Source organism: Brachionichthys hirsutus, chromosome 8 (assembly GCF_040956055.1).
Source record: "Brachionichthys hirsutus isolate HB-005 chromosome 8, CSIRO-AGI_Bhir_v1, whole genome shotgun sequence".
Lineage (NCBI taxonomy): Eukaryota > Metazoa > Chordata > Actinopteri > Lophiiformes > Brachionichthyidae > Brachionichthys > Brachionichthys hirsutus.
Genome location: NC_090904.1, coordinates 6,445,346 through 6,466,048, shown reverse-complemented (window position 1 = coordinate 6,466,048; position 20,703 = coordinate 6,445,346). Strand labels below are relative to the sequence as shown.

The window sequence follows — 20,703 nt, the reverse complement described above, 5'->3', positions numbered from 1 at the left end:
ATATCAGTTAGCTTTGGAAACATGAGGAAAGAACAGTGTTTTAATATGGCTGTTGCATGAAGCTGTCCAAACCACTGCTGGATATCATTTACAGCCTTCAGATTTAAAAACAGGGTAATTATTATAGTTTGAAATTCTTTCACAGTTTATTTTAATCTAATTTAGAACCTGGATTTTTTCCATTGAATAATCTGCCAGGAAAGTTGTTGTCTTCCGTGCTAGCTTCAGGTTTAGAGCGTTGACTTTGGACCGTTTGTTGCTTCTTCACATGTGTCAAAACAAAGACAAGAGAAAGACGACAAACTGCCCGCATGCACTCATTGAACTGTTCAGTGACCTGTGACGACAGTCAGACATGTTACAGCCAGCCGACATCATTTAGATGTCCCCAAGTGTAACTCTCATTCTGGAGGTGATGAATGTGAGATGTCAGCCGAAGACGTCTGGTGTCCCTGAGGTGTCCTTCAGCCGCCTGTCCCGACAGAGCAGCTAGCTGTTTGAGTGTGTGGATGACAGTAGACAAAAACAGAAACCAAGATGGTATGTTGATGGAGTGTTGGGATGTTTTCTATTTGTGTTTGGGAGTGTGTGTACTTTACAGAGCAAGCAGAGAGGCTTAATGATTCATGATCATGTTGCGTCACCGCCTGCCAACATGGCCTAACTTTGCTTGACTTGTGAATTGAATGAAATCTTCGCTGCACAACGGCAGACACACTACAGCGGGTATTTTCTTAAAAACACAATAGAAGAATACCTGTTGTGTCTTTTCACAATGGTGCCAGTGAATCAGAGCAAGTTGGGGGGGGGGGGGTAGGTCTCCTACTATATGAGAATGAGAGTTGTGTTTGGAGATGACTTACAAGAATCAAATGGGTGACAGCCTTGTCTACTCTTCTTATAGGACACCTTTTCTGCCCCAGCGTATTCTGTAACGTGGCAAATATATTTTCCAGTTCAACACACCTGCAGCTCACCAGCATTCCGTGAGGTTTCACGTCATTTCAAGATATCCTGTCTAGATGGCGAAAATCATTTCGCTACCTTGTAAAACAACAAAACAATTTAGGGCGATTGCTCTCATTTTCAATGAATCCCATGCAGGCTGGGATGAGGAGAACAGAAGGGGCATTTGTCTGTTCTTATTGAAGTGGAAATGTGAACAGCCCCTCTACCTGCTTCCTGGAAAGAGAACCGCACAAGTGCAGGCTCAACTTTCCCAAGCGCCACTTTCCCAAGCTCAGTTTGAAAGAGAGCAAGAAGAGAGAACTCCTACCGGATTCTCTAACAGCTTGGGCGGTAATGGGAGGACCAGGAGGAAAAGCTGCTTTCTGTACACCAGATATCCACTTATCTCCCATCACACCCAGGCTGTAACTTAAACTCACGCTCACACACCTGCAGTATGCAAGCCGCTTGAGAGTAAAAGAGTTTCATGAGCAATGTGGAGGAAAGGCCATTTTACGTATGGTATGATGTGACAGTAAGCCTAGGAGTTGTCAGCACCTTCTCTGCTTCATTGGAGATGAAGGAGTCTCAGGAGGAGATTATAGTGTCGGATCCCGAACATTATCCGCCATTTTGGTTTTTATAGTCAAAGTCGCGTTACGTGACTTGCAGCGCCGGATGCCAGCAGTAATTCAGCAGGAAACAACATAGAGCCAGAATTACCAGAAGCGGCGAGCCTTTCTGATGCGTTCCTGTCACCATGCAGCAGAGAGACCTGCTGCTTGTGCACTGCCGTTCAGCCCCGACTCCTGAGATTTACTGTGTCTCCTTGCTTTTGTCAAGCCTGTCATAACCAGATTTTGCCTTTCCAGAACCCTGTAATGGTAGGATGTAATTGTAGCCCTGACTATAAAAGAATAACAGGCAGCTTCCGTAAATGAATTTTAGGTGGAATTTATCAGGAGTTGCACACTAAATGTGTGTGTAGGTGTGTGTGTGTGTTGGATTTGTAAAGTAAATAGAGAGATCAGCTCAAGTAGAGGAAGAATGAAAAGACTTTGGCAAAGCTAAGGGCATCTCTCTGCCAAAAACTAGCAGCCTATACAGCCTCTCTTGTGACCACGTCTGTGGTTTGTGTTTCCCAATTTTACAGTGTTTTTCTACCACAGATTCAGTTTGAAGAAAAACATTTTATTCCCCTCTTATTCTGTCTCCTAATAGAGTTGAAGTCTACTGGCACGGCTCATCACTTCTCCTTTTTGCTGAACTCGACCGATTATCGGATCCTTCGCATGGATGAGGATCACGACCGCATGTATGTGGGCAGCAAAGATTATATCCTCTCTCTGGATCTGCATGACATCAACAAGGAGCCACTCATAGTAAGAAAAGTAACACGCAGATTATAATCCTGCCAGAGGTCATGGATCTTTCATCTAACCGCCATGTGGGCCTTTCTCTGTCAGATCCACTGGCCTATCACCTCCCAAAGGAAGACGGAGTGTATCCTATCAGGAAAAGACACCAATGTAAGTATTCCAATGGCATTATTTGGAATTAAAAGGATTGTCAAATGCATTCGTTTATTAATTAGGAGACTGACTGAAAATGAAAAGAAAATGTATTGGTAACCATTTTCAGAACATTTCTGCTTCATAAAGATTTGCGTTCATCTTTGTTTTAATGTAAATTGATGATAAATGGGGTATTAAAAAGCACCGCAGGCTGCCGCAGTAACAGAACCGCTATCATTTGCTGATAGCTCAGCTTCAATCCATTGTCCTTGTCGACCTGCACCGTTTTGTCCGACAAAGCTCAAAATCACGTGTGTTTTCTCTGTCTTTCTGGTGACATTCGTGCTTAGAGGATTGCATTGCGGTCAGTGGAGGCCATTTTTCCAGCTCCTTCCGACGCGCGACCCGGTGAAGCTCTTATTTACTGTCTGTGTCCCTGATTGCTGATTGCACACAGCTGCCACAAATTAGGCTCCAGCAGGGACTTAGAGCGTGACACGAGGCTGCGTTCGCAGCCGAAAACCTATCGCTATCACTGCATATCTCACACGCACAAAGATTTCAATTTTATTTGTAATTTTCTTTTCACACAATGTAATATTTGTTTTTGTACAATATGTATTTTTCCCTGCGTTTTCCAGACAGTAAGATAAAATGATGAACTGGAAAGTAAAGAGCTGTCTGGAGTGTTAATGATTCAACATTCAAACAGCTCGTCATTGAAATTCATATAAAACCCAGATCTTTTGCGTTTGATTTTGTTCATGCGTTCATCACTCAGATAAGAAATAAAATTGGCTACCAGGAAACTTGTTGGTAATTGTGTTCAATCTTTAAGGAATGACGGATATGACAATCCAAAAGCAATTCAGAGAGGATGGTGGCTCATGCAGGAGGTTAAAGGCAATCATCCCCGCTGTGCTGTCTATGGGGAACACAACCGTGCATTGCATAATACACACAGGGCCACACATGTAAAGACACAGACATGCACAAAAACACATCATTTCAAACCTCTGACTTGTGCATCTGTCATTTTACTCGAATCTGACAAATCCCCATCCTGCGCAGTCTGTTTGTTTTTTGCTCATGGTGTATCATTTATTTTCCTCCAGCTGTCACCAGCAGCCGTCTTGACAGACAAATCTGAACAGACATCATCATCCTTTCCTTTTCTGTTCCTTATTTTTTATTTGGGCAGATTGAGACACGGCAGCTGGTCAGAAAATAATCACATTGAAAAGCTGCAGACGGCAAAAGCGAAGCGCTGGTATCGCCAGCAGCATCTCTTTGTCTCCAGACTGAAAAAGTTTCCGGACTTGTTAAACACTTAAACACTTCTCCACAAACTACATTGATGAATAGATTTTAAAAAGCACTTTTAATTTAGTTTTCTTTATTTAAAAGAGAAACTTTAATAGAATTTTAAAATCTTTTCTAAAAGCTACAATTTTCACTGGACAATCCTGTTTGTTCTGACCAAACCTTTTTTTTGTCCAAGTTTGGCAGAGCATTGAATTGATTTTCTACGCTCAACCCCCACAGTAAAAACACATCGTGGGTTCGATTGTAACGCACAACCACACAGTTAATGGTGTTTGGTAAGGATTTTCTGATCTGAACTGATCTGAAGCTCTGACCGGGCTGACAGAACCATCTGACAGCAGACATGATAGACGCAATGGTTCTGATCCGGTTTACTGATGCCACGTTTGCTGGTCTGACAGACCCACAGATTTTTCGGGTTTTAAAACAATATGGCCATAACAGTCAATGTAAAAAAAGAAATCAATAGATGTGGGCTTTACTTCAATTTCAAATAATATATAAGACATAGAGGGTTAATAATATTCACCACTAGCCCTGCTCTTATCATGAAATCATCAGTCATGAAATGTTATGAAAAATATCTATATGGATATAAAGATTGTAAAATTATTAGATTTATTTTGGTTCTATTTTGTGATCATTCTTATGACATATGCATTTGGAACATGATGCACACTTTCCATCACCGGCAGCAGAGGAGTAAACATGCACAGTAATTGTTCATTTCATTTTTTGCTATTTTTACTTTTCATGACCAAAAGAGAAAATGAGCCCAGGCCAATTAATTTCAGGATGAAAGAACCATGAATTGAAACATTTTCTTTTAGTAACAGTGAAAATGTGCCCCACAAACAAACATTACACGGTGGTTAGACAAGTCAGCACGGCTGCTGACTATCTCTGGAGTGTATTTTTTCCACTGCAGCTTTTTTAATATGCTTGGAATCTGTTTTGTTGTTTCTCAGGGGGAATGTGGAAACTTCATCCGTCTGATTGAGCCCTGGAACAGGACTCACCTTTATGTGTGTGGAACGGGCGCGTACAATCCCATCTGTACCTACGTGGACCGAGGACGCAGGTCACAGGTAACCAAAGACACAAGCCGGGCAGCCACGGAGACGTTATGACCTTCACTCTCAGCTTCCTTTAAGAACTAAATCTGCCAATCTATTCGGGGTCAGAGAATCTTCTTTTGCACCTCCCTCTTATTTGCACTTTCTCTTCAATCTTTCCTTTTCATTAATTTGTGCTATTTCACGGTCTGGGAGGCTCAAAGAAAAAAGACTTGATGGCCAGGCTGCTGCATTGCTGCTATTATTGCGTCTACCTGCCACCGCCTAGATACGGATGAAACACCAATCTCTCTTCTCTTAGGAATAGCAGAAAATCACCCTTTCACCTCTTCATACACGGCAGAGCCTCTGGCCTGTCTTCTCCTTCCTGGCTGAGAGCCCCTGAAAGGCCATCATGTCTCTTCTCATCCTTCAGCGGTCTTATCGCTCACCTCTGCGTCCCTCCCTCTCTCCAGCACCACCGGCCAGTGGAGCTGCAGCAGCTGCCGGCCGGGCTGTAGTCCACACACTCGCAACACTCAGCCTGTTTTGTTTCATTGTTGAAATGGAGGGTTCAGATTTCACTTTAAAGGTCAGCCTGCCTCCTGTCATCCAGCTTCCACCATTAAGACCCAGATGCTATGTTACTTTACACTGTAAAGATTTTCCTCGGATATGAACAGAATCAGTTGCGCTTGATACAAAGAGGGCTTCGCACATTTTTAGTCTGCAGTTACTCTTCAGCTTTCTCCTTTACGTATTTTTGTACATATGTGGGGCAAAAAAACAACAACAACAAAATCTAAATTCCACTGTTAGGGGAGATTAAGATTAATAGCTTTATGGCATGATTTATTATGTCTGTTTGTTTTTCTTCATGAGCTTTTTTTGATACGGCTGCATCTGATTCTTCATTGCTGCCTGTCTCACGTTGTTGCTTTTCCTGCTCTCTTTTCTTTCCTATCACTGCGTGGTTCATGCATGGGCTTTGCAGCTGTGCTTGCATGATAATGAGTCTAATCCAACATGGTTCCTAAATGAGGATGTTGCCTGCTGGGCTCTCCTCACTCGACTGTGACCTTCTCTTTGACATTTATCTTTGCTGGGGTTTTTTTTTTTTTTTTTTTATTGTGTTTTTGTCCATTGAGTTGGTTTCTTTTTCTTGAACCTTTTTTCTTTTTTATTCTATGTTTAAATTATAGTCACCGTCAGGTAAACTGATTTGGCTCCGGCCTGAGAATGCTAAATGAAATGGCCCACTGTGGCATGTCTCTGTTTTAGGGTTCCTACTACCTACAGGCAGCTCAGAATGGAGCCAGATCCAGTCGGGCAGCAGAATACAGCTCGACATCAGAGCCTTTGGAGGCAAAGGTGGGCTGAAGGGGGTTTTGTAGACTTCATTTTTGTGCCCACCTCAACTACTTTTTCTCAGATCTCAGAGTAACAGCTTGCTGAACTGCACGGAAATGTTAAATCTCAGAATGTTATCTGTAAATGTTGTTTCAAATGTCGAAACAGTGTTTCCCTCCTACAGTGATAAAAAATGTTATTATTATAAAACCCCTTGAAAACACATGTCAGATTCTTAAAATAAGCAACAGACTCCAATAGGAACACAATTTTTATTCCCCCAATTTCAACCAGTTTTGTTTTTTGATTAAATCTCTTTTGTATTTCTGTTTTTGTTTCTCAATAGTTTGAGGTGGGCAGGGTTTAGTTGAGCAAAGGTCACATATGTCTGCACCAATCCAACAGCAAAGCTCTATTAAAATGTTCAGGAATACAGATGTACAGATGTGGCGGCTGTGAGGCAGAGGGGATTACTTAGTTGTTTTACCATAAAAGGTCTTTTTATTGGATGTTCCAGATGATAGACTTTCAATCCACACTTGAATCATACATTATGGAGTTACAGTAAAAATATCCCAGAACAGGTTGGAGTGCAGCTTTGACATCATCAAGCTTTCCTTAACATATTTTCTACCTGTCAGACATCAGCCAGCTTTGAAGATCAAACTCCATGTAGACATGCACCCAGTGTTGACACAGATGTTCAAGATGTCCTCTTGCACTGTGGAATAATGAGTTCCTGCTTGAGCCATTAACATCAGAAGCCTGGTGGATGAGTTTTGGGTTGCTCCCAGCATTTTCTTCCACCTCTTCATCTGACAGATAACTTGGCTTTGTGTGCTTTTTGTTCCCTTCAGTAGATCCTGTGAGAGTCTCTTCCAATGCCTGTGGGGTCAAAATCTTGCATTTTGTCAATAAACTGATGTCAATATTAGTTTGATACTCTTGTTTTTAATATCCAAATGCGTCTTACTCGATGCATTCAAAGAATAACCTTCATCCACATCTTTGAACACAATATGTCTGTTACCCAATCAAGAAGAATCAGACAATCATCCCTGCTGTTTTCCTTCTCTCTTTACCATTATAGGAATACATTTTCCGACTTGAACCTGGTAAAGTGGATTCTGGGAAAGGAAAATGTCCTTATGACCCCAAACTTAACAGCGTCTCTGCTTTGATCAGTAAGTCCCAGCTTTAAATATATTGCTGGTAAACCGTTTTTCAATGTGTTTTGTTTTAGGATTTGGATGCATCACAGGAATCACGTGTGGCGTAATCGATGAAACTCTATGTTGTTATGATTGTTGCTCATCTTCTTTATTGTGGCTTTGTATGTGAAATCTACATGAATTAGGAAAAAAATGAAGTATTTATGTTGGATTTTTTTTGTCCGACCAGCAGTTCAAAACCCAAATAGTCTCTTTGAAAACTACAACCGAAGAACTATTTTTTGGCGCTTTCCCTTTGATCATTTCTGTACAGTTTGGCGCAGTTCTGTTGTATCTGTTTCTTGTTAGTTTTTACATTCACTTGTTCTGTGAGGCCGATGCGTGAGCTGTCATGTCAGTGGGTGGCCTTTTGTTGTCAGCCGCTTACAGGTGGTCAGAATAAAACTTTTCACCACCAGCGATCTTTGGCTGTGCATACATATGTTTGCCAGAGAGAGAAGAAGAATAAGACTAAGGACAGAGAGAAAGATAGAGAGACAACCACGCTATGTCAGCTCAAGCTGGACTTTCCCAGGGTTAGGTGCCAGTAGTTGTTTTTTTTTACACTTACTTCTTCCTGTCATCTCGCATTTATCTCCTTAAAATCTTTCTATACTAGATCTCCAGTAAAGAGTCTGTTTCACATTTTTTTGGTGCACGGAAAATTTCCGTCTGGGATCGCTTATGATGTGGAGTATTAACACATAAAAAACATTCACGAAGAGCCCTGATGGGAAGACGGTATCGCCAGGAAACAGAATCAGGCTGGATGGACCCATGAATCCAGCTGTCCATTGAAATTATGCTGATTGGCGCAACGAGTGTGACATGAGTACGACTGCAATGTAATAGTGAAATCAACAGTTTTGACCCAAATGTGACTTTTGCTTCACCACAGGAGATGAGATGTTTATAAGATTATATATTTTGGCAAGCATTTTTTAGATTGCAACGAAAATATAATCCCCAGGACGAGTATCAATTTACGAGAGCAGCTGCTTTGCATGCCACCGCTCCGATTTTTAGACTTGGAGGGATAATGCAACCTTTTATCCATCATCTCATCTACAGCCGCTTTTTCCGCTTTGTGGGTCACTGGTCTGCTGGAGCCGAGAGGCAGGGTACACCTAGGATGCATCGCCAGCGCGGGGGGGGGGGGGGGGGCACACACAGAGACAGATAACCACTTACGCACACACTCATACACTACAGACAATTTGGAATAATCACTTCACCTAAATTGCATGTTTTTGGAGGTGGGAGGAACTCGGAGAAAACCCACGGACACACAGGGAGAACATACAAAGTCCACACAGATAGGATTCAAACTCGGTACCTTACTTGCCTTACTTGTGAGGCAACAGCGCTAACCACTACGCCTGAAGTTTAAATCACACGCATGAGGCAACAAGCTCTAGTTTGCCCACAACGACTCCCCCCTCACCTTCCCCTTTTCTCCGTGACTGACAGATGGAGAGCTGTATGCAGCGGTCTACATCGACTTCATGGGGACTGACTCTGCCATCTTCCGTACACTGGGGAAGCAGACAGCCATGAGGACTGATCAGTACAACTCCAGATGGTTAAATGGTACTGTAAATGTCAGAACACGGTGCTTGATCCACTGCCAGCATTCATTCATTCATTCCCTTCCAGATGGCGGTTAATTTATGGTGATGTCTCACCTAACCTCCCAAATGCTGCTTCATCAGTGCCATGCGCATCATCGATTCCTAGAACCATGGCATCCGGAAGAGAGACTCTTTGTCTTTCTGCCCTGCTTCACATAAACACATGATCATTGGACTCACACGCCCATAACATGGTGTGAATTGTTGACTGTATGCCCTCTGAGCCGGCCCGCGAGCTTTATCGACATCGACGACTCATAGTAGCTCCTACTATCTAATTAGCCATGACTGTCGCAGCAGTATAAATGCTGGTTGGGTGCATCCAGTTGATCTTGCCAAATCAATCATGGCCCCCATCACTGTCGCTGGTTCCCAGATTTTCATCTGACCCTGTTGCCCTGACAACAGTCCCCTGGTAGCGGTAGACTAAAAAGAGACACCTGGGTCCTGCTAATCAGCCATGTGTGTATTTTCCCTCGCCATTATGCGATTCCTGGTTTTAGTTTGCCTTCATTTGGCATCCTAATTGGTCACAGCAAGGGGGCGCCCAGTGTTGTATTCCCGGTAGTGACCCAGTATTTTAACCTGTGGAAGCATGTTGCGTTGCCATATTGAGCATTGTCAAGTAAAAGGGTGGGTCAGTGTTGCTTTGAGCCCCAGTCTACTATTATTGTGTAACAGCGGTAATCATGTCAATAAACCTTCTGCGCTGCCTCTGAGTTTAACTGTGGCGGAATCCTAATCTCAACATTTTAGACTCATGGATTATGCCATCGCCTGGGGAATTTGTGAAAGTCACAAACAAGATTCTCCACAACTAAAACCCAGTATTTGTCCTCAGAGTCCTCTGTTTACAGGGACAGTTGGCAGAACAAGAAATATAATCTAGGGTTTAAGATTAATAAAAAAAATGAAAACAAAGAACAAGGAAATGATGTTTGTGAATTTTAATAAATGAACTCAAAGAAAAACATTAATTCGCAGAAAGCCCCAACGCTTGGATTTGGTCTCACCACAGATGACAAAGAGAGACGAGATCATAACATGAGATTATAACATGTTTATTAACATAGATATGTTATAATATTGTAACAGAATAGATATCCTGCAGCCTCTAGTTTGTGGTAGACAGTGATAATTTGGACATTTAATGTTAAAGGCATTCGACTGCAAATTCTGCCTGAATCAGTGAATGATTTGTGGTTAGTTCAGAAAATAAAGTGCAAAGGACCAAATTTGTTGTATAGTTTAGAAATTGTCATAACACATGTTCTCTTGAAACAACAATCACATACACATAATTACATGTATGTACCCGGTAAAATTAAACAATTTGTATTTGCTAAAGTATTTTCTCTTGGTTATACATAAATGCAAGGGACTTTGGACAAAATCCTCAAATGTAGCTGTGAATAAAAAAAAAGCTCAATCAGTTATCAGAAATCCACTTAGCATGTCTATCTTAGCCTCATGCTACTGTTACATCTATAGCGTCCACAAATTAAATAAGGGTGATACAAGAGGAATTAGCATTTAGTGTTGGTCCAAGACAGATTTGAAAACTCAATTTAAACGGTTCCCTCAAAGGTTAAGTAAAATAGGACAAGACTGATAAGCCATTGATGGAATTGGCTGGGGGGGGGGGGGGGTCATCACATAGTTAATTTGCTGATTTGTCAGACTGGATAGGCTTCGGCTGTAAATTCTGGGCATTTTTATGCAGCTTATGTGTTAAGAAACCTGAACCTAAGAGCTGCTGATGCTCACTTCCCCTCTTCCTCGTTCTTCACAGATCCCACGTTCGTCCATGCGCACCTCATCCCAGACAGTGCTGAGAAGAATGACGACAAGCTCTACTTCTTCTTCCGCGAGAAATCCTCTGAGATGGGCCAGAGTCCCATGACCCAGTCCAGGATAGGGCGGATCTGCCTGGTGAGTTATCACACAAGCCAACAAACCTTGTGTTGCTCATCACAGGTGAAAGGTTTATATGTCCCCATAATGGTTGCTTATAGTTATGCATTACAGCACAAAGCTGCAATGCACACGAATTACTAGTCAGTTACCAGAAAACGAACTCTTTGCTGTTTGCCTCAGCTTCCAAGTTTGGAAGGTATTCTTTTATTTTAATTCCTCCAGATGAAATGTTTACTTTAGGCCACATCTGTATACACGCGCAGACATCCACGCAAACGCAGAGCTTTGTGTGTTTACTCTGTGATGTGCTGTGTGGCCTGGGTGGTTTTGTTTTTCACCAAAGATGGACAAATAATGACTCAGAGTCCAAAACTTTGAAACCATCTGCATATGGACTTCAGACAAATGTCTTTCAAGGCATTCCTGTAACTGCTGGATTCATTCCCAAAGGAAGGAAATGTTAAACAAGGCAAGGAGTTTGCAGCCATGTGTGGTCGAACAAGGTACAGCGGTGCTTTGAGCTAATGCTAGGCAGCATTGGCATTTTAATAGAGATAACTATATTTCGACTTTGCCGATATTAAACACAGTCTAGCATAGTTCAGTGTAACAAAGTACAAGGACCAAATGTTTTTAGTTTCAATTTAGCGTTGTTATATTGTCAATGGAAGATTAAATAAAGTGACTTCATGATGCTGCTGCTTCGTTTCTCTGTCGGCTTGACCCTTGAGCGGTCGTCACAGCAAATCAATGTTCCTTACTTCACCCTGTCCTTTGCATCGTCCTCCCTCACTGCGTCCATGTATGTATGTAGCAGTTCCATCCTCAGCATCCTTCTACCGATATAGTCCCCGTCTCTCCTCTGGACATGTCCAAACCATCGAAGTCTGGTCTCTGTGACCTTATCTCCAAAATGTCTAACCTTTACTGTCCCTATAATTGTCTCCATTTTAAAACAGCCCATCATATTTGTTACCGTACGTTGTTTCAGAAATCAGTGAGGCGCTCACAAGATGTTTGAGAATTGTGAATTATTTGTCAAACGGTTTTCTGGTGTGGACCGATTCCAAGTAACACATTTGATTTTATAATGGTGATTGAGTCTGTCAGATTGTACTTGAAGGGAATCCTAATAGGCTTTTTTTTATGTAATTGTGACAGTCGAGGTATTTAACGCTGAACAGCATCAGGTAAACCTGCTGTTGCCGCTGGAGGAAAGGCTAGAAGATTAATGTCAGGTTCATCCTCTGGGAATCATGAATATTTGTTCACATTTCATTGTTATCATTCTGTTGTTCAGCCTAGACCAAAATAGCAGACAAGAGTAACCACTCGTAGAATTACGAATGCCTCTAACATTGCTAAGAAGAAAAAAAATGTGTCTGCAAGATTTTGAAATCATGTCAACCTTTTTACTAAAGACCACAAACACTCCGGCTCTGCTGATCTTTTGATTTCCCTCAAAAGTCTTGAGTTGCAGCTGACAAGTCGTCCCTTTGCAGATAGCCCAATCTGAAATAACTAACCAGTGTTCACGCAGGTCCAATACCTGCAGACGCAGTGCATTATCGTGGACAGTTATTTCTAACACTGGACTCTCATGGAGTTGGATGGTGTTCATCTTCTACCCCCACAGAATGACGATGGCGGACACTGCTGTCTGGTCAACAAGTGGAGCACGTTCCTGAAAGCTCGACTCATCTGCTCGGTCCCCGGTGCCGACGGCATCGAGTCGCACTTTGATGAACTGAGTGAGTTCTAATTATTATTTCCCTGTTTAAGACCCTCCTCTGTGGTGCGTTCTTTCATCTCCTCAGCAGAGTCTACAAGATGTTGGTAATTTACACTCTGCTACTCTGAGTTTGTATTGTAAAAGATAACTTAAAAAACTAAAAACTGATTACTGTGTCATTTTTACAGCTCATATTCCACAACGTAGAGGTCATTTTAAGCATCTGCTCGGAGTGCTCAGTGTGAAGCACCTAACAAATACATGCGACCTGACAGGAACACGAGCAGATGGAAATCCTGCATGACCGTGTAAAACCAATTCAAGGCACAGCTCTCCAAATGGACGCCTTGTTGACACATTCAGTCTCAACAATTCCCTCATTTGCAACGTTCTCCTAACACTTTGACATCCATTTGCTTTGCATACTTTCACCGTGATGCTATGCGTTTTGAGGCCTTCAGCATTAACTCTGATTTTGTTGCAGTGTGTGAGCCAACAGCTTACTGTGCTGGTGGAGGGACACACACACACACACACAGCAGAGCAGCATTTGTAGCAGCATGTCCTCTTATGTTGAGCAATGCTGGAAGAATCCCAGGGAACCAGCAGGTTCAGATTAAAATATCGCTGACAAGTTAAGCTTGGCGTCTCTTTTCCTTTGAACATCCGTACAGCTGCTGAAGGTAACATCCTGGAAGTTAAAAGTAAGACTGTGAGCATTTCTAGCATCATCAACATGTGTGGAGTTAGAAATGCAAACGCACACATTCATAGCAATCAAAGTAATGAATAGCTGGCATTATTCCAACCCCCCCCCCCCTGCGGATCACCCTGGTCTGTCCGTCATTCTTATGACTGACGGGATTATGCGGGGATTTGTCGAACCCTTGAAATGATAATGACCAATGGTATGAGCAATAGATCTTTCACTGGTTTTCACCTGTTTTTGAAGGAGACATTTGAGAATTAGTCTGATAAAATTCTTACTATTCTTTACATTGAGATACATTTTTAAAGATTGCTTGTGATTTAAACTGCAAGTTCCATTTTACCGCGAGCTTTCTCACCTTTCCTCATTAAAATTGCAGAAACGGGTTTAATCAAATGCAACTGTCCATTAAATCAGATGATATGTGATAGTTAGTCTACCTTAGTGCTTTAGGGAGGATGTGACAGAAGAACATCTGGTGGTGGTGGAGGCTGATGAAATGATGAAGCTGGATTTGGATTTGGATAATAGCAACAAGAAGAATCCTCATATTTTCATGGGTGATACTTTTTGGAGGGCAACAGTCACCAGTTGAACTTCATACTTTTTGTCAAATAAATAAATGATTTTGACACGATAAGACAATGCTTTGCATTTCTTTGAGAATTTTCTGTCATCTCCACATATTTTTTTAAGACACGCATTTCTTATTATACATACAATGTTATTTTGTATTTTGACAGTATTTTGACAAATACTGTCCAAAGAGAGCGACATTTCTTCTCATTCCAATTATTAGAATATATTGTAATTACTGTATTCTGGGAACATCCGGCATTATTTTACAATGATTCCAATTTTCCATAATGAACTTGAACATGCCGTGAAATGCATATGATCTTGCCGTTCTTCACACAGTCATCATGCACGTACATTTATTTCTGTTTTCATCCAAATTGTGCTAATGTGAAGTGACTGTGTTAAATAATTCACCTCAGTCGCTGAAAATCGAGCACAGCTGTGAGCTAAATATATAGCAGCATTTCTTATTCCTGCCGCGATGAGGCTTTGCAAATTGCAAATGTTCGTTGTGCAGTAAGAGCACTCTGTCAGTGACAGGACAGCACTCTTCTGTCGGCATCGCTGCAGCGTTTAGCATTTCATCCGACGCACACCGGGTCAGTTGTCGTTTTCCTGCAGATGGGCACTTGTGGTGAGGTCATAGTGAGTTCTGAGGTGCAGTGAAACGTCCCACAGCTCTGTGGTCGTCCTCCCCACAAGCACAGTGCTGGGAGAAATGTATTCCGTTTTTCCAGTCATGATGGAGCTCAGCAGAGGCATCAGAGTGGTTGTATGAAGACTCCTGACGCTGGAGTAAATTCAGATGGGACATAGAGAATAACAAAGATAGAATCCACTTTTGTATCAAGGGGAGAGCAGCAATATAAAGGGAAGGGAACGCACAGATGCAAAGGAGATTAAAATGCCTACCAGACCAAAATGTGAACGAATGTGTGGGTGATAAAGTTTTATTGCCTTTTCTGAAATGACTTATTTGTGTCACTGTGGACCACAATTCCCAAAACTCCTCACTTTATATGAAGACAAAGATATTTTTGTTGTCGCTTATTATTTGTTTTTCAATTTTCTGTGTTCCAACAGAAAAACAATGGGGATTCTTTCATATTTAAGTCCCCTTAATTTGTTCTTTCTTTGCTTACACTACAGCAATCAGATACGTTTCTCTGCTAATATGCCTGGAGCGCCTGACGCGTCAGAAACAAACGCTGTTCTGACACAACTTGTTCTCTGCTGATTCATTTCTTTTCTCCCACTGCGCTCATTCTGTAGCCAGGAGGCTTGTCAACCTGGCGTCAGATGGATTATGAATCTCTCTTTTGTTTGCCAAATATTATTTTTTGCTTCAGTGTGCAGTCATTACGTGTCAGTGCCATTCCTTAGAATGTAAGGAGAGCTTTCCCTGAAATGATTTCAAACTTGTGATCAAAGGACACTTTGTTGATTTTGCATTGTTGTAGAGTCAGAATGGTTTCCAAGGAAGTTATGTGAATGAGAAGTCCAAGAGCACAGTGTCATTACATGTCTCCCCAATTACATGAGCAGAATGGGGCCTCAGCATTTGTTCTTTTACCTCACATTCATTCAGGCGATATTTGGGAGGATGATTCTAAATCCATTATAGAGACAGATTTACGTGTCTTCACAGATAACTGTCAAGAAAAGATGAGACAATTGTTGACCTTGCCTTTTCAATGCTAGTTCAAATATGCTACCTCATCTCTTTTCACTAGTTTCCATTGCTGCATTGTTATTCTCATCAACATGCGGTCTCCTCATCATTATATTTCCTTTCACCTTATTCTCATGAAGCATCAGAGGATACGCGGGGTTAACCACGGCCTCATCCCCACAGCCGTTGGATTCATATGGCTGCTATTAAGCCAATTTCACAAAAGTTTCATGTTTCACCAGAGATCTATATCCCCTGCTGAGAGCTAAGGAATTGTAGTTTCAGCTTTGGATTCAGGATCTCATTGAGGCTCTGGTAACCACAATTCATGAGACACTCCCTTAAACTCTCCCTGCAAAAAAAAAGATCTACCCGTCCCCATAAAACCAGAGTTCATGCCAACACCATTGTCACAGAAACAATCAGAAGATCATTTCCAGCCTAGATGGAAACAACAGTCTGGATCCAGTTATGCCTAATGATGGAAAATCACAAGTTTTCCATGTGATTATTTTATTATAATGTATTTATTATTAATCAAAAGAATGCCATCTCATTGGAGGTTTTTGCTCTGGGTTGATTGTGCATTCTGGGAACCTAAAGGCTGCGTTTAGAAATATTCTACTTGATATGTCTTTCAATTATTGCTGATCCAAGTGCTTTTCCTCCACAGCATTTATATACGCTCTGTCTTTGTCTATTAGGAGACGTGTATATCCAGCCAACTCAAGACACCAAGAACCCTGTCATCTATGGAGTCTTCTCCGTTTCAGGGTGACTGACTGACTTCTTTCATGTAGTTTGGTGGGAAGGTTTATTTTGGTTTCTTTGTGCAGTTTGGGTTCGTTTTCACACAGCCACACACAGATTTCTGCGCTCTATGATATTGAAATGTGTCACATTTGTGCTATGACAAAGTTTTAAATCTGAAGCCCAGAGGGAGCCTCGCTCCTCCGACAGACTGACTGAGCCTGTCGTTCTTTAGTTCAGGTTTGAGAGCAGGTTCACAGGGACCAGCGAGACAAGGCAGCACACAGGCAGGGCGAGGTGCATCCTGGCTCATAATAAAACAGGTCTTGATGAATGTATTTGGGAAACAAACACTGTTATTGTTTCAATCCTCTCCTTCGGCATCTGGCACAATTAAACCCAGCTGATAAAAACATATGTGGTGCTAATGATAGAGCCTCTAGACAGGACTTGCAAACACAGTACACCCACCACACAGCGGCGGGAGCCTGAGCCCTGGCGATTCTCTGCATTACGTGGGCGTTTGTATGTCAGTGTGTCAGACTGCTTGACTCTCCTCGAGTTGGTTTTGAGAGCCTGTTAATACATCATAATGTTTCGGTGTGTTCCTGCAAGAGGACAGCCGAGTATGTGGGAAGGAAGGTAGCTCTTATGAGCAGCAGAAGAGACAACCCTGAGCAATTATTTCGAGGAGAAAGTTCATCATTACTGTCTTTCTGCTACCTCTGTGTGCTAACTTTCTTGCCCTCCATCCTCCAGGGCTGTGTTTAAAGGCTCAGCAGTGTGCGTCTACTCCATGGCTGACATCCGTATGGTTTTCAATGGGCCTTTTGCCCACAAGGAGGGGCCCAACTACCAGTGGGTGGCTTACACTGGGAAGATCCCCTACCCACGACCTGGCACTGTGAGTTAACAACCAGTAAAAAATGAACAACGAAAATATCAGCCTCCTCATCTTTGTAGAAGATCGTGTTTGTGCTGCAAATAGAATATGACTAAAATTACTAGTTTGGTACATTTTGGATTTAAAACAAATATATGTATATTTGTTTCTTTGTTTTAATAGTGTCCCGGAGGCACATTCACCCCCAAAATGAAATCCACAAAGGATTACCCAGACGAGGTTATCAACTTCATGAGAAACCACCCTGCCATGTACAATGCCGTCTACCCAGTGCACAAGCGCCCCCTGGTGGTCAGAAGCAACGTGGACTATGAGTTCACAACGATTGCTGTGGACCAAGTGGCAGCTGCTGACGGGAACTATGAGGTGCTCTTCCTGGGCACAGGTCAGTGGAAAACCGGCATTACAGCGTGATCACAGATCTGATAGTCACATTAGTGTTCATTCTGTCTGGATGGATTAAATAAAGGGAATTCTCTTAGCCATGGATGGGTGAAGTGCAACCCGAGGAGGTTTCGGTGCAGCGTTCCAGAGCTCAAAGCATTTACAGAAATTGAATTAAAGTTGCTGCTCTTCTGTATTTTACAGATCGAGGTTCGGTCCAGAAAGTGATTGTCCTGCCCAGAGATGACTTGCAGACAGAGGAGCTGGTCTTGGAGGAAGTGGAGGTTTTCAAGGTCTGGACATTCTTCATCTGCTTGTCTTGACTTCTTCTGAATTTTGTTCATTGTCTTCTTGTGTAAATCTGTTATTGTAAACTGAATCGTTGCAGATTCCCACTCCGATTACCACCATGAAGATTTCTTCAAAACGGGTAGGTTGCTTTGAGAACAAATAGTCAAATAAATGTGTAATGCAATGCAGCAGTTGGACTTCTGAAATGTTTCCATGCTATTTAATCAAAATATAACATTTATGAAAATAGACTGCACTTATATAGCGCTTTTTCCACTAGAAAATTATCTTCAAATAATCAATTGTACCAAAAGTAAGTGTTCCTCATCTTTACCTGTTTTTGTAAATAGCAACAACTGTATGTGGGATCGGTCTTGGGGGTGACCCACCTGGCTCTCCATCGCTGTGACGTCTACGGGGAGGCCTGTGCTGACTGCTGTCTGGCCAGAGACCCGTACTGTGCCTGGGATGGCAAATCCTGCTCCAGATACTCCTCCTCGCAGAAGAGGTGAGGATGACGTTAGTGTGAGAAGGTCCTGCACGATGTTCAGTACTTGGGTGTGAATGTGTATTTAGAACTTTTTCCTTCTTACACCCGAGAGTAAAATGTTCACTGTTGAAGTTAAGCTTTTTGTTTTTGGTTTGATGATCTGACCAAAATAGACGGAGCCGTCGGCAGGATGTGAAGTACGGCAATCCAATCCGCCAGTGCAGAGGTTATAACTCCAACAGTGAGTATCGGAATGAGTTTAAGTATACAAATGAAATAATGGGGGTTTTCTTTGTTATTCTATTTTATATCCGGGGTCCTTGTTTGTGCTATATCCACCTGTGCATTAAATATGTCCAACATTTTGCTTTCTAGCTAATAAGAACACTCTGGAGTCGGTCCAGTACGGGGTGGAGAGCAGCACTACCTTCCTGGAGTGCCAGGCCAGGTCTCCCCATGTGTCTCTCAAGTGGCACCTGCAGAAGGAAAACAGCGACAGGAGAAAGGAGGTAAGTAAAGATCATCTCCATGTGTTGTTGAGCATGAAGCAGGGGAAGACAAACAACTGAATTCTGGTATACTTTATGCAAAAGTTCACTTTTCACCGTCCTTCCTTCCAGATTCGGTCCGAGGGACGCGTCCTGAAGACAGAGCATGGTCTTCTGATCCGCTCTCTGCAGTCATCGGACAGCGGCATCTACCAGTGCACATCCACAGAGAAAAACTTCAAACACACTCTGGTCAAACTCCAACTCGTGGTCCTCTCCAGTCGCACGGTGAACAATGTGTTGGTGGAAACAGGCAGCCCGGCTCTGCCTCCGCTGCAGTCCAGCGCCTGGACGCCAAACGCCGGCCAGTACAAGGACCTGCTGACCATCCTGAGCCAACCAGAGATGGGCCTGATCAACCAGTACTGCCAGGATTACTGGCAGCTCGGAGAAGGCAGCGTCGGGGACAATAAAGCCAAGAGCCTGAAGGAGCTGAAGGAGCAGAAGAAGCCTCGCAATCGTCGGCACCACGATGAGCTGACGACCCCAGCTGAGACATGAGGAGCAGGATACATGCCCTGCGGTACTCAAACGCCCCCCTTCTACCGTTTCACACTGCAGCCCTCCATGTTTGGGGAAAAATCTAATGATCATAATGAACAAGAGAGACACCGCAAGCAAGGCAAACAGTTTCAATGTAACTGTTGGGGAAGATACACAATATTTATTGTAGGTTGTAAAAAGTAATTCTTTGTACCTATCTAGATAACACATTTTTTTTTTTTGTGAATAGATAAATCTGTGCAAATATTGTTGTTATTATAATATTATTGTTAGTGTTATTGTTTATTACGTTGTGTTGAAAGTATCTTTATGTTTGGTGTTTTTGAGAAACAACAACAAGCCAGGACATTGAGAGGATCCGTGCATGGACAAAAGCCGATAAACGTTTATTAAGGAACTGTTGAAGGCGGCCATGTTGGATCACATGACTGCTGGTTCAGTGAATTTCTCAACTACAGATTTCTGTGTTGCATAACAGACTCTTTTTTTTTTTTACTGGAAGCTGTTGATAGCACGATGATTGGATTTTTTTTTTCAACACATAAAACGAAATGTTCACAGACTGCAGCTGTGACTAAATGTCATGTTCATGCAGTCACGTGTTAATCAAAGGCCCGTAGAGGCAGGCCAGACTTCTCCTTTGAAGCCGCAGGTCCATCCTGCCCTCAAGCAACAAAGTTGCATCACCGGCCTAAATTCATCCAAAATCAGTCGCTGCCGAGTGTTTGTTTCTGTTTATATGTGAGTGTGACATCTAATGTCGTATCCGAACAGTCGTGACCTTTGTGATAAGCTGTCTTCCCGAATGAAAGGGTTTTTTGGATGGCACGAAAGCTGAAAATAAAACATTGCCTTCTCTTTTCCTATTGAGAAGATATTCCAACAGGCAGCTAAATGTCCTATATGTGTAACAGTTTGTGATTTTTAAAAGACTTATTAAGGAACATTAGAGACAAAGCACCTCCTGTTACCAGATTGGTTAACGTGATAAGCAGGAAACTATTCTGTGGCGTCAGCACTACAGTACTCTTGTCGAGCAGCGTATGCGCAAATGTTTTCATCCGCTCCCAGTGAACGTTTGCATTCCTTCCAGTTTCAAGATAACTTTAGTTTCACTAAGTGATTATTAGTCCTTTAAAAATGCGCAGTTCTATTACATTACTGATTTTCACTGAATAGGATGGGACC

General features: G+C 42.3%; 1 protein-coding gene across 1 annotated transcript in view; it reads left to right on the top strand.

The window, feature by feature from the left end:
- LOC137898226 (semaphorin-3F-like) overlaps positions 1-19,512 on the top strand; it is a 39,260-nt gene extending 19,748 nt beyond the window's left edge. The window contains exons 2-18 of the mRNA XM_068742236.1: positions 2,170-2,330; positions 2,415-2,477; positions 4,757-4,876; positions 6,125-6,214; positions 7,284-7,377; positions 8,875-8,994; positions 10,828-10,967; positions 12,589-12,703; positions 16,349-16,418; positions 17,154-17,298; positions 17,461-17,683; positions 17,887-17,975; positions 18,071-18,112; positions 18,324-18,481; positions 18,637-18,704; positions 18,839-18,972; positions 19,084-19,512. Coding sequence (XP_068598337.1) covers positions 2,170-2,330; positions 2,415-2,477; positions 4,757-4,876; positions 6,125-6,214; positions 7,284-7,377; positions 8,875-8,994; positions 10,828-10,967; positions 12,589-12,703; positions 16,349-16,418; positions 17,154-17,298; positions 17,461-17,683; positions 17,887-17,975; positions 18,071-18,112; positions 18,324-18,481; positions 18,637-18,704; positions 18,839-18,972; positions 19,084-19,512 — 2,261 coding nt within the window. The remainder of the gene's footprint in view (positions 1-2,169; positions 2,331-2,414; positions 2,478-4,756; positions 4,877-6,124; positions 6,215-7,283; positions 7,378-8,874; positions 8,995-10,827; positions 10,968-12,588; positions 12,704-16,348; positions 16,419-17,153; positions 17,299-17,460; positions 17,684-17,886; positions 17,976-18,070; positions 18,113-18,323; positions 18,482-18,636; positions 18,705-18,838; positions 18,973-19,083) is intronic.
- The last annotated feature ends 1,191 nt before the right edge of the window (positions 19,513-20,703 follow it).